At 45.2% G+C, this 16,972-nt stretch overlaps 1 protein-coding gene across 10 annotated transcripts in view; it reads left to right on the top strand.

Moving 5' to 3' along the window:
* The window catches only part of mtmr7b (myotubularin related protein 7b), a 171,949-nt gene that overhangs the window by 106,340 nt on the left and 48,637 nt on the right, over positions 1 to 16,972 (top strand). For all 10 annotated transcript variants that reach the window (XM_072496855.1, XM_072496854.1, XM_072496853.1 and 7 more), the window contains 2 exons: positions 3,465 to 3,514; positions 15,155 to 15,355. In XM_072496855.1, the coding sequence (XP_072352956.1) occupies positions 3,465 to 3,514; positions 15,155 to 15,355 (251 nt within the window). The remainder of the gene's footprint in view (positions 1 to 3,464; positions 3,515 to 15,154; positions 15,356 to 16,972) is intronic.

Here is a 16,972-nt window from a genome sequence, read left to right as displayed (position 1 = left end):
ATGTTCTATGTTCTAAGATCCATCTGCACATGCGCGGGTGACGCCAGTTACGTGTCGCCGGCTGCATCATTTACGTGGCGCATCTTTTACACGGCGCCTATGCCTGGCGCACGTAAATGGTGCGACGCTGCTCCTACCCCTCCGGGGGCGGGAGAATAGGGGGCTGGGAGCGGGCTCCGACGGCGGAGTGAAACACTCCGGTTTTCACTCCAGTGTCTGCACTTAGACTCCCGAAGGGATAATTGCGCCCAGGGTGTCCCTATACGCCGATGATCTGCTGCTGCATATTGCAGAACCGAGCATGTCGGTGGTAGAGCTGCTCCACAGATTTGGGACGTTCCCGGGGTATAAATTGAATTTAGAAAAGAGAGAGTATTTTATGGGGAATCCAATTCACAGCTCTTGCCCACTTCAACAGTGGGATTTGCAGACCCGCTCCAAGAGGTCAGCCATGATCAATTTATCCTGAGGGGATTCTGACTTATCGAGGTCATATTAATAAGATCGAAAAGCTGCGTTGGCCTGGAGAGGGACGGAAACAAGATTGCTGCCCTTATTGCGTATCCTAGGGATCTCACATGAGGCTCGTTGCCGTTTGAGTTGATGAGCCAGAAGGCCACTGGCCTTCTCCCCGTGCTCATAAAACATACCCCTGGAGCCTTTGGAGGAAAAGCTCAGTTTAACGCATTGGGCGCTATTCTCCCCCCCCCCCCCCCCCCCCCAACGCCGGGTGGGAGAATCGCCGGGGCGCCGCGCGAATCCCCCAACCCCCCACATGCGATTCTCCCACCCCCCGGAAACCAGCGGCGCACGATTCGCACCGGGCTGCCCGGAGAACCGGAAGCGGCGATTCTCCGGCCCGGATGGGCCGAGCGGCTGCTACGACACGACAGGTTCCCGCCGGCGCTGTCCACCCCTGGTCGCTGCCGGCGGGAACTCTGCGGGAACGCTGGGGGGGCAGCCTGTGGCGGGGGGGGGGGGGGGGTTGGGCTCCTTCACTGGGGTGGCCTCCGATGGGGTCTGGCCTGCGATCAGGGCCCACTGATCGGCGGCCCAACCTCTCCCCTCTCCCAGGCCTACCGCCTTCTGCGCGCGGCCCAGAACACTGACTCTATGTTGGTGAGTGGCCGGCGTGCATAAGACGTTCCCCGCGCATGTGCAGGATGGCGCAGCCCAACTGCGCATGCACAGGATAGGGCTGCCCCAACTGCGCATGCGCGGGTTGGCGCGGTGCCCATTTGGAGCCGCGTAAGGATGCTGGAGCGGCGTGAACCGCTCCAGCGCCGTGCTAGCCCCCTGTGGGGGCCAGAATAGGTTGTGTCTGGGCCCTTTTTGCCCCGTCGTGAAATGCGACGGCGTTCACGACGGCGCGAACACTTGGCCTCAATATCGGAGTATCACCCGCATTACCTTTCCATTGCCAATTTCCGTTATTTGGGGGTCTGGTCGTCCCCTAATTGGGTTTCACTTCATAAATTAAACTACTCAAGCCTGATCAATAATATCAGAGCGTAACAAAAAAGGTGGAATAACCTCCCTCTGTTTCTGGCGGGTAGGATCCAAACAATGAAAATTAATATACTTCCTAGGTTTTTCCTTTTCTTTCAGTGTATCCCTATTTTTTGCCCAAATCCTTTTCATTCAGGTTAACAAATTGATTTCTGCTTTCATTTTCAGTTCTGGCGCAATGAGGCCGGTAGATCGCGCCCAGTCAATGCCTTGAGTCTCTATGACTCTTCAGAGAATTACAATTTTTAATTCTTACAATTTATTTAACCATTTTATCAGTGTTATCATTTTATTTATGTTTGTGATTGTTTTTGTTGGCTGTAGAATTCTCTCTCCTGCCTCTTGTTGCATAAGGATGACTAAGTATGGGTTTTGGTGATCAAGGTCAATAGTGTTACATAACTGAGCTGCATAAAATGTGTTTCCATATAGTAGATCAGGATGGGCATACTTAATGTTATGGAAGATTGGGAAAGATTTTAAGCTGTTCTGATGAAAGGTCACCAACCTTGGTTTTTAATTCAAAATCGTTAGCATCTACAGCATTTCTTTTATATATTCATACCTGAGGCACGAGTTATGGGGAAGACTGGAGATATGCAAACATTTTAACCTTGAAAGCAAATAAGTGAGAAGTGATCTTATTGAGATATAGGAATGTGTGCATGCATTTAAAGTAAATGGAATACAAAAGCCAAATCTCAAACAATATTTCAGCCTGAAACACGGCACTAGAACAGCAAGTTCCAACTAATAAAGGGTGAACTCGGGGCTGATATCGGAAAGTTACTGTTGTTCCGTAATTCATATAATTGACCTGATGATTGATGCTGATGGATAAACTCTTTAGATACAATTGTATGCAGACCATAGGACTGTGACTGCCTTGCCGTAGAGTGTGAGGCTTTTCAAGCAGTTACACTGATGGAACAGTGCAATCAGGCTAGAATTTCTGACAATACAGTACCAACAATACTTTAAAAACTAATAGGGGAATTACAAATTTAAAATTGTATACAGTGCAGCATTTATACAGCTAGTAAATGCAAAGTTCTTTCATTTTCATTGAAAGACTGATGAAGTCCAACCGATCCACAGAAACTGTGCAAGGTAGACTGCCTAATATCTCAATTACATTAGCAGGAGTGACAAGAAGGTGTAAATAGATGAATAGGTGTAAATAGGTGCATTTATTGGGATTACTCGATTAGGCCCCGATTTCTCTTATATATTTTTTATTTTCAGCTATCAGCCTTGGCTCTTTGATATCACTCTTGCCCCTTAGTCAGGAGGTTGATTGTTCAAACCCCATTGCAGAGACTTGAGCATATAATATTGACTGATGTTTCAAGATGCTGCACTGAGGGAGTGCAATACAATTGAAGGTGCTGTATTTCTGCTGGTCCCATTGCTGCTCAGAATGATCCCTGTGTGAATGATCAGAATGGCCCCATTGTGAATGACCGAGGTCCCATCTGCACATTCTAAATACTGTGGCAGAGGGTGGCACGTGGCACAGTGGTTAGCACTGCAGCCTACGGCACTGAGGACTCCGGTTCGAATCCCGGCCCTGGGTCACTGTCCATGTGGAGTTTGCACACTCTTCCCCTGTCTGTGGGTTTTACCCCCACAACCCAAAGATGTGCAAGTTAGGTGGATTGGCCACACTAAATTGCCCCTTAAACGGAGAAAAAAATAATTGGGTACTCTAAATTAATTTTAAAATTTGAAAAAATAGATACCGTGGCAGAATTTGAAGAAGTTCTTCCAGAGTGAAAAGGCTTAAAATGTCCTGAGTTCATTCACAAATGCTTTACAACTGCTGGCTCATTCTTGCTTCAAATTGACTGGTTATTCTGATTCTCCAATCATACTAGAGATCTGGTAAAATTGATTGTTTTACACCATTGTTACTGATTATAATGTTTTAAAACACTTCTCATCTTTTTATGTAGGTTTTGATAGAAAAAGATTGGGTTTCCTTTGGACACAAGTTTAATCACAGGTAAGCAGAATTTTCAAGATTTAATTGTATCCCTCGTTGCATGTTCATATTCTATTTCTCATACTAGCAAATAATTAAATATATTTTGAAAAATACAAATTTAATTAGGATTGGAGAAACATAAGTTCCCAGAGAAGAAATATTAATTATATTGGTAACTTAACAATTATTATGACAAATTTTGTCTGCATTTTTCCTGTATTTAAATTCTTAGGTAAAATGGTGGGCAAATGAGCTCTTCCAAGGTTTCTGCTAATTCCACTTGCAGCTAGTTATTTGAGTTTGGGACAGATTTACTGTTACACTTTGGTCTCTCTGCCTCTAGTGCCTCACAGCATAATTGAGCCTGAGAACTGGTTTATTCCTACGTTTATTTGTTTAGAAATCCATCTATCATTTGTCAGACAAAGTAATCATTAGCTTGTTCACTTATTATCTGTCTTCAGAAAAGTTCTCAGTAGTTGTGCACATCCTGTTTTATGTAATTCACAAATATTTTTAATAGCAGGGATCTCAGAGCAGTTCCGTGTGGAACATCACTATTTTGTTTTTCGCAGGCAGCACACTTGCAGATTTTTGCCACTCTCTGTCACCAAGGCAACTGTCAAATCTTCGAGAAGATGTGCCAACTATTTCATGAGCTTTTATACTAACCTCACATGAAGAGCTTTTATCAAACGCCTTCATCAAATACAAGTAAATTACTTATTCAGAATTATCCTTTTCCATTGGCTGAGTTAGTCATAGAGTTTTACCGCATAAAAAGAGGTCCTTTGGCCCATCGTGTCTGCGCTGGCCATCAACCGCCTATCTATTCTAATCCCATTTTACAATACATGAACCATAGCCTTGTGTGGCATGGCATTCAAGCACTCATCCAAATGCTTCTTCAACGTTGTGAGTGTTCCAGCCTCTATCACCCTTTCAGGTAGTGAGTTCCAGATTCCTACCACCCCCTGGGTGAAAACGTTTTTCATCAAATACCCTCTAATTCCATTCCTGTACTTCAGAGGGCTTTGTAAAAGGCCACAGAGGCATTGATATTTATTTTTATCTAACCGCACTTGCACTTTCATGGAATTATTTATTTCAATCCCTAGGTTCTTTCCATTCATCTATCCCTCCAGTGCCTTTTTAATTAAGTGTATATTCCAATTAACATAACTAGACTACTGGAATAAATTGAAAACGTTGCAAACAAATTTAAATCCAGTGAAATAAAAATAAAATAAAATTCCTTGTGTGTACAAAAGTAAAACTAAAATCTTTATATTTCGTAACAGATGATCTCCTCAAACTTGAAAAAGAAAATCCGAATTTTTTTAACAAGCCTGTTTATTTTCATTTCCATTTCTGCATACATTTTGGATTTGCTTGGACACTATCACACATTGTTGTCATTCAGTACTGGCTTTGCCTAGTCAGCTTTCAAGACAAAGCTGAAATAAACCCTTTCACTTTAGCTTGTGTTTTACGCACAGGATGCAAATGAAGTCGGTGCGACCAGAAACAAAGCTGAAACCAGCTCCCACCTTAGATCATGTTAAGGCTGGCCAATTAAGGCCCATCCAATGTGAAACTCATCTGCTGTTTGGGCTAGCGCAGTGTTCGGGTGGGAATCTGTCGGGTGCTGGGTTCAATGGTGACCCAGCGAGGATGGGGGTTAAAAACAAAGGAGGCAGCTCCCTAAAGGCTGCCAAGAGTTGTGGGGAGACTGAGGGAACAGTCTGCAAACATCCCTGTTGTGCGGCAGAGCATGAATACTGCATTGACCCGTAACACCAAGTGCACAGCCTCCTCCATTGACAGAGTGGTGACTCTCTTGGAGAGGCAGCACCAGCAACAGAATTAGTGGTTCCAGGGTGGCACTCGGACCTGCAATCCAACACACCAGCTGTGACCTCAGGAGGTTACTGCCAGTGTGATAGATGGATGAGGCATCTTGGGGGCGATTCGCCGCGGTGCGGACCAAGTGCCCGCGCCGTCGTGAACGGTGACGCGTTTCACGACGGCGCGAACAAGGCCCGGGCACGACCTATTCTGGTCCCCACAGGGGGCCAGCACGGTGCTAGAGCGGTTCACGCCGCTCCAGCATCCTTATGCAGCGCCAAATGGGCACCGCGCCAACCCGCGCATGCGCAGTTGGGGCAGCCCAATCTTGCGCATGCGCAGTTGGGGCCGCGCCATCCTGCGCATGCGCTGGGAACTTCTTATGCGCGCGGGGAACTTCTTATGTGCGCCGGCCCCTCACCAACATGGCGCCGGTGTTCTGGGGCTGCTCGCGGAAGGAGGTAGGCCCGGGGGGCGAGAGGCCGGCCCGCCAATCGGTCAGCCCCCATCGCGGGCCAGACCCCATCGGAGGCCCCCCCGGTGAAGGATCCCCCCCCTCCTCTCTCCCCACAGGCTGCCCCCCCAGCGTTCCCGCAGAGTTCACGCCGGCAGCGACCAGGGCTGGACGGCGCCGGCGGGAAACTGTTGTGTCGTAGAGGCTGCTCGGCCCATCCAGGCCGGAGAATCGGCACTCTCCGTTTGCCGCGATTCTCCGAACGGCCTGGCACGAATAGCGCGGCGCTGGTTTCGGGGGAGGTGGGAGAATCGGTTGCGGGGGACGGGGCAGCGTGGCACGATTCGCGCGGCGCCCCGGCGACTCTCCCTCCCGGTGTGGGGGGGGGGGGGGGGAGAATCCCGCCCCTTGTCTCTCTGCTAGGTGAGCAAGGTGGTCCAAACGCCCCTCATGCTGGTGGACAAGCTGCCTGTCATCTCTGTGGGCTCCTCTCGGGACGCTCTGGATGAGGCTACCAGCTCCATCGCCCCTCTGCCAGTTGCCGCTGCATCTGATGATGCTGTGATAACTGAAGGATGCCCAGTTATGAGGCTGGACACAACCTCCCAGGCGGAGCGAACCCAGGTTCCGGTGGCCAGAGGCTGTCCGCCAAGATTATCACGGCCACCAGGACAGCAAAGTCAGCAAGCTGCCTCCAATGGCTCTGCCAGGATGGAAGGGCACCAAGACGCAGCACCCACAGACTTAAGTTGAAGGCAACTTAAGCACAGCAGCGTGTCACAGGTGTCATTATTGCGATCATTACATTGAAGTTTGTGTTCGGGATGGCAAATTTGTATGTTCTTTTTCTCTTTATATGAAGTAACATGAATATTTAATTTAATGGGTTGAGTTGACTCGACGTTTTGAATAGGTGGCAGATTCTGCACAGGCTTATGACAGTAGGGCATTGTGTAGTTCTGGCGTTCTCGGTTGGGCTCTCATTTAATGAATGTTTGCAAAGGAGAAAATGCAATTAGCCCAAGTAAGCATCAATGCCTTGGATGCCTAGAAGAAGGTTTGCAGTATCAAAGCATCCCTGGTGTACCCGACCCCCTGAATGTTCATGTTATCCACCTTGATGTCCTCACCCTGCGCATTCTCAGATTCCTTCTCTGTCCCATTACTGGAGTAATCCTCCCTGGCCTGTGGAGCTGCCTCACTTTCCTCATTCTCCATTGGGTGTTTCCCCCCCCCCTTTGCCAGAGCCAGGCTGTGCAGAGCTCAGCATGCAATGACTATGAGGGAGACATGCTCTGGAGGATACTGCAATGCTCCCCCGGATTAATCCAGGCACCTGAAGCACATCTTCAACAATCCAATGGTCCTCTCCACCACCGGCCTTGTGGATGGATTCTGTTGTTTATTTCCTCTGCCTCAATTCTTGGCTAACAAAGTGGGGTCAGCAGCCACCTCTTGACTGGAAAGCCCTTGTCACCCAAGAACTGTCCATCCAATCAGCAGGAGCCATGACCAGTCTTGGTACCTGTGAGTGCCCCAAGATGTAAGCATTGTTTAAGATGCCAGTGTTAGGGGCACAAACTTGGAGAATCGATGTCCAGTGTGCACAGACAATTTGCCCATTCATTGAGTGGAGTCCCTTCCTGCTTATGAAAGTTCCCTGATTACCTGCTGGCACCTTGATAGCCACATGAGTGCAATTTATTACACCCTGGATGTGGTGGAACCCAGCCAAACGTGGCAAAGCTCTGTGCCCTTTCCGCCTGGCTGTCCAGGAGTGGATGAACGTGCAGACGTGTCTAAAGATGGCACCAGTTACCAGTTTGATGCAACTGTGTGAAGCTGACTGACCATGGTGTACAAATCCCCCACTGAGCCCTGAAAAGAACCCGAGCAGTTCAGAGAAGGTTTGTTTGACTAAATCAGGAATGGGCAGGTTGTCTTATGAGAAAAGGTTGGATAGGTTATGTTTGTATCCACTGGAGTTTAGAAGAGTAAGAGACAACTTGATTGCAACCTTGAAGATCCTCAGGGTTATTGACAGGGTGTATGTGGAGAGGATATTTCTTCTTGTCAGAAAATCTAGAACTAAGGACACTGTTTAAGAATAAGGGATTGTTCATTTAAGACAGAGATGAGGAGAAATGTTTTCTCTTCAAAGTTTGTGAGTCTTTGGAACTCTCATCCTCAAAAGGCAGAGGAAGATATTGGATATTGGATTTGTTTATCGTGGGGCAGCATGGTAGCACAGTGCGTAGCACTGTTGCTTCACAGCTCCAGGGTCCCAGGTCGATTCCCAGCTTGAGTCACTGCCTGTGTGAAGTCTGCACGTTCTCCCTGTGTCTGCATAGGTTTCCTCCGGGTGCTCCGGTTTCCTCCCACAAGTCCCGAAAGACGTGCTGTTAGGTAATTTGGACATTCTGAATTCTCCCTCTGTGTATCCAAACTGGCGCCGGAATGTGGTGACAATGGGCTTTTCACAGTAACTTCATTGCAGTGCTAATATAAGCCTACTTGTGACAATAAAGATTATTATTATTATTTATTGTCACATGTACCAAGGTACAGTGTAAAGTATTTTTCCGCGAGCAGCTCAACAGATCATTAAGTACATGAAAATAAAATTAAAATAAAATACATAATAGGGCAACACAAGTTCCACAATGTAAATACATAGACACCGGCATCGGGTGAAGCATTCAGAAGTGTAGTATTAAGCAGGTCAGTCCATAAGAGGGTCGTTTAGGAGTCTGGTAACAGCGGGGAAGAAGCTGTTTTTCAATCTGGAATCCAGAAAGCATAGTCTTTGAATAGTTTTAAGGCAGAGCTGGAAAAATTCTTAATTAACAAGGGGGTAAAAGGTTATCGTGGGTAGGCAGGAATGTGGGGTTGAGGTTACAATCATATCAGCCAAGATCTTATTGAATGACGGAGCAGGCTCGAGGGCTGGGTGGCCTACTCCTCCTAATTTGTATATTTGTATGTGTGCAGCTCTACATTTCTCTTACATGTTCATGAGTCCCTACCAATAAATTTCTCTAATATTTTTCACATTTACTTATGATTCTTAAGTGTCAGCTCCATATATCAAATATGTTTTGGGGATACAAGAAGGAAAGCTATTGAACTGAATGTTCAGTTAGTGTGGTTGAAGCATGGACGACAGTTTGCTAATGCTGAATGAATTCTGCTCACCTGCCTGTAAGTGGCCATTTCTATAGTAAGGTTGGCCTATTTCACAAACTGATTCATTAAATAGTGAAAACATGTTAAACTATTTTTTTTTCTATTTTAAAAATGTAAAATTGTTGAACAATTTCTTCTCCTTTACTACATTCATGTGATCAATTAAATGGTCTGCTTTCACTGGCTGGTTGACCTTGTTCCCTGAACAAATAGTGCACACTGTGTTTTCTTTGAACCTGGCTTTGAGTGACCTTGGGTTGTTGCATCATATATCATTTTTAAACATTACTTTAGTAGAGTGGGGCAAAATTACAAAGACAGTAAAAGTGGCTTGATTAAGGACAGCTTTATATTAATAAGGCGGGGGGGGGGGGATGGTGCTTTTATGAAGGATGATTATCAACTCTTGAAAAAAGGAATGTGCTAAAAGTTGAGTAAAATTAAAAAATAAAATTCCTTGTTTGTAGAAAAATGTTCCTAAAATATTCATGTTTTAAAATATTTATACTTGAAAAATAACCTGCAATTGGAAAGAAAGAAAATCCTCCAAATATTCTTATAATTATTTGAGCACCAAGGGCAGCACGTTAGCATTGTGGATGGCACAATTGCTTCACAGCTCCAGGGTCCCGGGTTCGATTCCGGCTTGGGTCACTGTCTGTGCAGAGTCTGCACATCCTCCCCATGTGTGCGTGGGTTTCCTCCGGGTGCTCCGGTTTCCTCCCACAGTCCAAAGATGTGCAGGATAGGTGCATTGGCCGTGCTAAATTGCCCTTAGTGTCCAAAATTGCCCTTGGTGTTGGGTGGGGTTACTGGGTTATGGGGATAGGGTGGAAGTGTTGACCTTGAGTAGGGTGCTCTTTCCAAGAGCCGGTGCAGACTCGATGGGCTGAATGGCCTCCTTCTGCACTGTAAATTCTATGACATCAATACCTAACCGAATGATTACTATGTCTTGTAAATTTTGAAGGTGCAAAAGGGTCGGAAATATAAGGTAGTCAATAAGAAATACAATAATAAATTTCAGGAGAAGCTTCTTTACTTTCAAAAAGGTTAGAATATGGAAGTCTACCCTTTGTAGTGGTTGAGGTAATTAACGTAGACACCTATATGGAGGGGAAGCTAGTTACTATGGCCGCATTTGCGCTGGTAATGGTGGTAAAACTGTCAGCATCCTCTGTCATTACATCAGTGAAACTGACAGCAAATTCAAGAAGCCAGAATTTGTTGTCAGTGATTTTATACTTCTCTAAAGATTACACTGCTGAGGTTCCCCAAAATGGCAACCAAGGAAAATCAATTGAACTGACGAGAACCTGCTCTCTTATTTTAAAAACTCTTGAAAAAGCTGCACCCTGTTGAATGAAGTGTAACTGGGTTTTGAAGCACAGAATCACAGAAGAGGGTGTTTGTGTCTGCACCAGCTCTCTGAATAAACAATTTGCCTAATGCCATTCCTCTGCCCTCTTCCTGTAACCCTGCATGTTCTTCCTTTTCAGATAACAATCTAATTTCCTTTTAAATGCCTCCATTGAACCTGCCTCCATTATACTTTCAGGCACTGCATTCCAGACTTTAACCACTTGCTGCGTGAAGAAGTTGTTCCTCATTTTGTTTCTGTTTCTTTTACCAATTACCTTAAATCCGTGCCCTCTTGTCCTTAATGCTTTGACAATTTGGAACAGTTTTTCCCTATCCACTCTGGTCTGGAAGGACAAGGTATTCCAAGAATTGGAGCAACAGGTGAAGCTACGTCTTTCATGCTGCTACAATGCAGTAGTATCATGGGTAGTATTTGCCACCAACAGGATGCTACTGTGATTAATATAGGAAATTATTATATTTTATATTTTGTTATAGTGATGTTATTAAAAACCTTAGTTTCAAATACATACAAGCAGTGTGTCTGCTGTGATTAAGGGATCATAAAGGTGAAGTAATCATTGATTTTAACCATTTACTTGTTTACAGAGAGATGGCTAATGGAATATTATTTATGTTCAGGCGGTTCGCTGGGGTATAGATCATTTATCCACAGAATCCTTCCAGTGTAGATGGAGGCCATTTGTCCCATTGAGTTGCACTGACCCTTCAAAAAAGCACTCTATCAAGGCCAATTCCCCACCCTATCCCCGTAACACCACTCATTGATCATGGACAATCCACCTAACCTGCACATCTTTGGACACTCTTGAGAACATTAGCATGGCCAATCAGTCTAACAATCTACAGACCACTTTGGACTGTGGGAGGAAACCAGAGCACCCAGTGGAAACCCACACATACACTGGAAGAATGTGCAAACTCCACACAGTCACCCAAGGCCGGAATGAAACCCAGATCCCTGGTGCTGTGAAGCAGTAGTGCTAACCAGTGTGCCATAATGTTTAGTCCTAGCTAAGTTGGTCGTGGAATATCTTAGTGGCAGGAGTCTGGATCATTGGGATCCAGATGATGTAATTAATTGGAGGAACCAGGTCTGTCTGTGGTTTTGCAGTCTGCTGTAGGATTTTAAATTGAACAGCAGTTTGCCATAGGATTTGAGTCTGACAAGGCAGAGTATTTTCAGGTTGTTCCTGAAAGGTTCTCTTTCCAAAGATCTGCACAGAGAAGCAAGTAACCTCGATAGTTAACTTTATTTATAAATTGTATTTGAACTGTATTGGGTTGCTTAATTGGAATGTACGGTGGCAGATATAGATAGGGAGTTAACCTTTTTGTCCTTTTATTTAAGAACTGTTTTAACTGTTAATTGGAAAGCTATTACTGGTTGCTAATGTGATTGATTCTATGTTTTAAATTAAAGTATGTTTTAACATATAATATACCTCGGTCAGTTTTGTCACTGTTGTGGTTTAGTAGTCTTCGCTCACGGTCTTACAAATTGCAAATTGTCGGGATTCTTGTACGACAGCACTAACACGACTGATAAAGCCAGAAAAACATTCTGCCTATCACATAAATGAGTAATGTGGTGTATGAATTTAAGTGCCAGTGTGATGCTAGGTATGTAGGCCACACGTCCCAAAGGCTGGCGGTTCGTATCAACATAATTTCCTTTCGCTGTTCGCAACTGGCAAAATACAGACCGTCCCTCACCAGTTCATGCTTGCAACACGCAAAACACAGTGCCCAGCATTAGCTATGATTCCGTGATCACACTTTTGAGTCCAAACACCTTAATGATGGGGCAGAGCAGCATTAGCGAAGGAAAGAAAGAAAGGAAGCACATCTTACACTCCGAATCCCACTACCCATATGTACAAAGATTTGCAGGTTGAGAATCAGCCTGTTCAGTCATATAAAGATCCATGGCAGAAACTCGTAACCCCGAACTCGCGATGTCATCCTCAAATCGAGATATAGCTGATGGTGGTGGCTGAAGGAAATAGTGTATTTACGAGGAAGCTACATAAGTATTTGAGGGAGAAGGGAATAGATGGATATGATAGTAGATTCAAATGGTAGGTGGCTTGAGTGGAGCATAAACACCAGCATGAACAGGTTGGACCAAATGGCCTCTTTCTGTGTTGAATCCAGTATTTGTAATCCTATGTAGAACAGTGAGATAGAATGTGTTAACCACTAAATCATAAATGACTAATTGAGAATCAAGCTGTTGTTAATTGCATTTCTAATTAGCAAAAAAGTGTAATTGACACCAGTGTTGGTTTTATGATCTCAATATTTATATATGCACAGTGTATGCATCTGAATTTTAACCATTTTTAAGGTTTGTTGGCAAAAAGTAAACTAAAGGAAGTGTGTAAGTGTTTTTTAATTGTATTTTGCTTAATGGATAACTGAATAATAATAAAACTATGACCACGGCAGCTGTTATTAAGCATGCCAAATTGCAGAGGGAAAGATGTCTTACTGATCATAACCATTTGTTGGTATTTTGAAAACAAAGAGAAACAAAAACTACTGATCCCAGAAGCATATTACTCCATTAGCATTTTTAGGATTTTAAAAATCAAAAGACTTATTAACAAGAAGAAAGATCGGCATACAAGATTAAAGTTACAGGGTTAAACAGCCTTACAAAACATCCCCCGAAGAAATACACTTGGTCAAAACACACAAACTACTTGGCAGCAACTTTAAAAAATATATTTTTATTAGCATTTTCAATTTATACTCAGTAACATTTTACGTTCAATATTTACAGCACGTGTGGTTCTTGTATACATATTATCAATCTTGGTGTTTCCTCCCCCCCCCCCCCCCCCCCCCCCCCCTCCCAGGCCTCTCCTTGGCATCCCCCTCTTTTGCTCAGGGTGTTCTGCCCTCCCAGCTCCTATTCTCTCCTCCCCCCCCACTCCCTTTTATGTTTCCTATTGCTGGCCTTGTGGGTTTGATGGGGACCTTCCGCACTCTCATCTCTCTCTTCCCCCCCCCCCCCCCCCCCACCCCGCCAGCGTGCTTCTCACAGTAGTTACCCTGAGTTCCCTCCTCTCTTCCCCCCCAAAGAGTTGTGTATCCCTGTTTAGTCTTCTCCAATTTCTCACTTTTCCCTACTCACTGTTGGCTTCGAACAGATCTTGGAACAGGCCGACGAACTGTCCCCATGCTTTGAGGAAGCCTTCTTCCGACCCTCGGATGGTGTATTTCATCTTCTCCAAATGGAGAAATTCCGGCAGGTCTGCCAGACAGTCTGTGGGTGGTGCTGCTGATCCCAGCCGAGCAGGATTCTCCGGCATGCGATCAGGGAAGCGGAAGTTAGGGCGTCGGCCCTTTTCCCCATGTGTAGCTCTGGCTACCCCGATACCACGAAGATTGCCACTCTCGGGCACGGCTCCACCCTCACGCCCATAACCTTGGACATTGCCTCGCAGAAGACTGTCCAAAATCCTACAAGTTTGGGACCAGGCCGGGGTGTGGGTGTAGTTGGCTTGTCCTCTGTGGCACCGTTCACATTTATCCACCACCTCTCGGAAGAACCTGTTCATTCGTGTTCTGGTCAGGTGCGAACCCCCCCTGCCAGGGAGAGCGAGAGCATGTCCCATCTCTGTAGGCCTTTTTTTACTTCCTCCACCAGGTTGGTCAAGTTCCACTTATGGATCTGTGTCCATTTCCGGGCTATTTGGATCCCCAGGTAGCGGGATTTGTTTTGGGGCTAATGTGAATGCGAGTGCCTCCAGCTCTGTCCATCCCCCATTTGGGTTCACAGGGAATGCCTTGTTTTTGCCCAGGTTAAGTTTATAACCCAAGAAGGCTTCGCAACAACTTATAGATATTTAACTGTAAAAATCTAGTAATATTACTTGAGGCATAAACTCCTGTCACTTTGGTAAAGGTATACCACACGATTCCTCAAACACTTTCAGAAACACCCTGCATTCTTAAAACAAGGACTATCCTGGATTCAAAACTAGACGGCTGATTTCAGATTTCATACTTTCTCTCAACACAGAACTGATCTCAGGACATCTCCCCCACACATCTACCAGAACTCAGCCCAACATATTTCTTTAAATAACCTTTTTTCTTCTCTTTTCTGATTCCAATGTCCTCAGCACTTCTTTTAACTCTACTTTTCCAAAATCTTTCATGTTTTCCCATTGCCTATTTTGGGTCAAATAAAATTTAATAACCTCCCCTTGTTTACTTATGAAACCTTTGTGAGTTGTAGAAGTCTCTTAAACTCCCAGTTGAAACTTAACAGCTGTAAAGCATAGTCCCTCTCTATCGCGAAACGCAAAGTTTAAAACCCAGCCTATTTACTTATCTCACTGCAAATGTCTACATCTATCATCAATCAACATCCTGGGGGTTACCATTGATCAGAAACTGAACTCGACTAGCAATATTCACACTGTGGCTACCAGGGCAGGTCAAAGGCTGGGAATCCTATGGCAAGTAACTCACCTCCTGCACCCCCCCCCCCCCCCACTCCCGCCACATTCTGTCAGTAAGTTCAGTAAATATACACAATAAATGCATTTACCTCTATTGATTGAGTGTGTATACGGCAATTTCTACTAAAATTAGTGCATCTGCCTAAAATAGTGTCACAGCAACAACTGTGGCTAGTCACCAGCTTCAGTTGGAGGATACAGATCTAACTATCCTAATGGAGCATATGTATGAACACTTGGATTTTTAAGATACATTGTCTAATTTTCCAAGAAGATGCTGATCTCCTCACCTAATCCTTTGTTTTACAGATACAGTCACTTGGATGGTGACCCCAGGGAGGTTTCACCAGTAATTGATCAGTTTTTTGACTGTGTCTGGCAGCTGATGGAACAGTTCCCATGTGCCTTTGAGTTCAATGAAAGATTTCTGGTGCACATTCATCACCATGTCTACTCCTGCCAATTTGGCAACTTTATTTGTAACAACAATAAAGAGAGTAAAGAGCTAAGGTAAAGTAAATTTTGAAGATTTCATTTGTGGTTTTCCATTAAACATTCATTCTGCTAACCATCAAGTAATCTGAGTTTCTAGGCAATAACATAGCTGCATAAGATTGAATTGTCCATAACAAAGATACAATTTATTTGCTTAGCCAGGTGAGACAGTGTGGCTGATTCCACTAATTGTGCTGACAGCGCTAGACACGAGTAGGGTTTGTTACTAGACACATAGGGGAGGCATGGCATAGCGATATTGTCACTGGACTAGTGAACTAGAGACCCAGGGTAATACTCTGGGGACCCAGGTTCAAATCCTGCCACAGCAGATGGTGAAATTTGAATTTTTAAAAATCTGTAATTATAAGTCTAATGGTGACCATGAAACCATTGTTGATTGTTCTAAACACCCCACCTGGTTTACTAATGTCCTTTAGGGAAGGAAATCTGTCGTCCTTACCTGGTCTGGCCGTCATGTGACTCCAGACCCAGAGCAATGTGGTTGACTCTTAACTGCCCCCTCAAGGGCAATTAGGGATGGGCAATAAATGCTGGACCAGCCTGTGGCGCCAATGTCCCATGAACAAATCAATAAAAAACATAGCCTTGGGCATTGCTGTTCACCTAAAGTACTGAAGGTGCTGTTATGTAGCCAAACAGCACTGTGGAATCATAGAATTTACAGTGCAGAAGGAGGCCATTTGGCCCATCGAGTCTGCACTGGCTCTTGGAAAGAGCACCCTACCTATGCCCACGTCTCCACCATGTCCCCGTAACCCAATAACCCAACCTTACCTTTTAGACACTAAGGGGCAATTTATCATGGCCAATCCACCTAACTTGCACATCTTTGGACTGTGGAAGGAAACCGGAGCACCCAGAGCAAACCCATGCAGACACAGGAGGCAGTACAAATTCCACAGAGACAGTCACCCGAGGCCGGAATTGAACCCGGGATCCTGGAGCTGTGAGGCAGCAGTGCTAAGCACAGAAGGTTACTGTACATTCACGTGTTTTGCTTACTAAAGCTCTAAAACGTAGGGTTGGCTTTCTCAACACGTTGCTGTTCTTCATTACCAATTTTTTAAAAAAGGTGCTAGGATTTTCTGTTTTGAAAGAGAGTCTACTTATTAGATTAAACACTTGCTTCCTGTTATGCAGAAGCCCCTTTTTGTTAGGTAATACTTTTTCTCAATCATTCAACTTCTGCCGATTGGTAGCCCCCGATCGCGGGCCTGGCCACTGGGGAGGCCACCCCGGAGTCGGATCCCCCCTTCCTCCACCAGGACGGCCCCCGCAGCCAGAACGCCGAGGTCCCGCCGGGTGGGACCATATGTGAACCACGCCGACAGAACTCGGCGGCGACCGCGCTGGTGTGATTGGTGCCGATTCTCCGGTCGGCGGAGAATCGGCGGACTGCCGTCGGAGAGGCGTGGAGGGAATCTTGCGCCGCCCGGCGCGGGCTCGGAGAATCCCAGCCCATATCTGCTGCTTCTGGGTGAAATAAATAACTTGTATTTATATTTCCCTGTTTTTTCTTCAGATTGTATGGAAGTAGTTTGCAACTGAAGTATTAATTTTTTTGAAATATGCAGGCACCATTCCCACATAGGGGACCAATTTGTACAT

The sequence above is a fragment of the Scyliorhinus torazame genome, chromosome 3 (genome assembly GCF_047496885.1).
Source record: "Scyliorhinus torazame isolate Kashiwa2021f chromosome 3, sScyTor2.1, whole genome shotgun sequence".
Lineage (NCBI taxonomy): Eukaryota > Metazoa > Chordata > Chondrichthyes > Carcharhiniformes > Scyliorhinidae > Scyliorhinus > Scyliorhinus torazame.
This window is presented reverse-complemented; position numbering and strand designations above follow the sequence as displayed.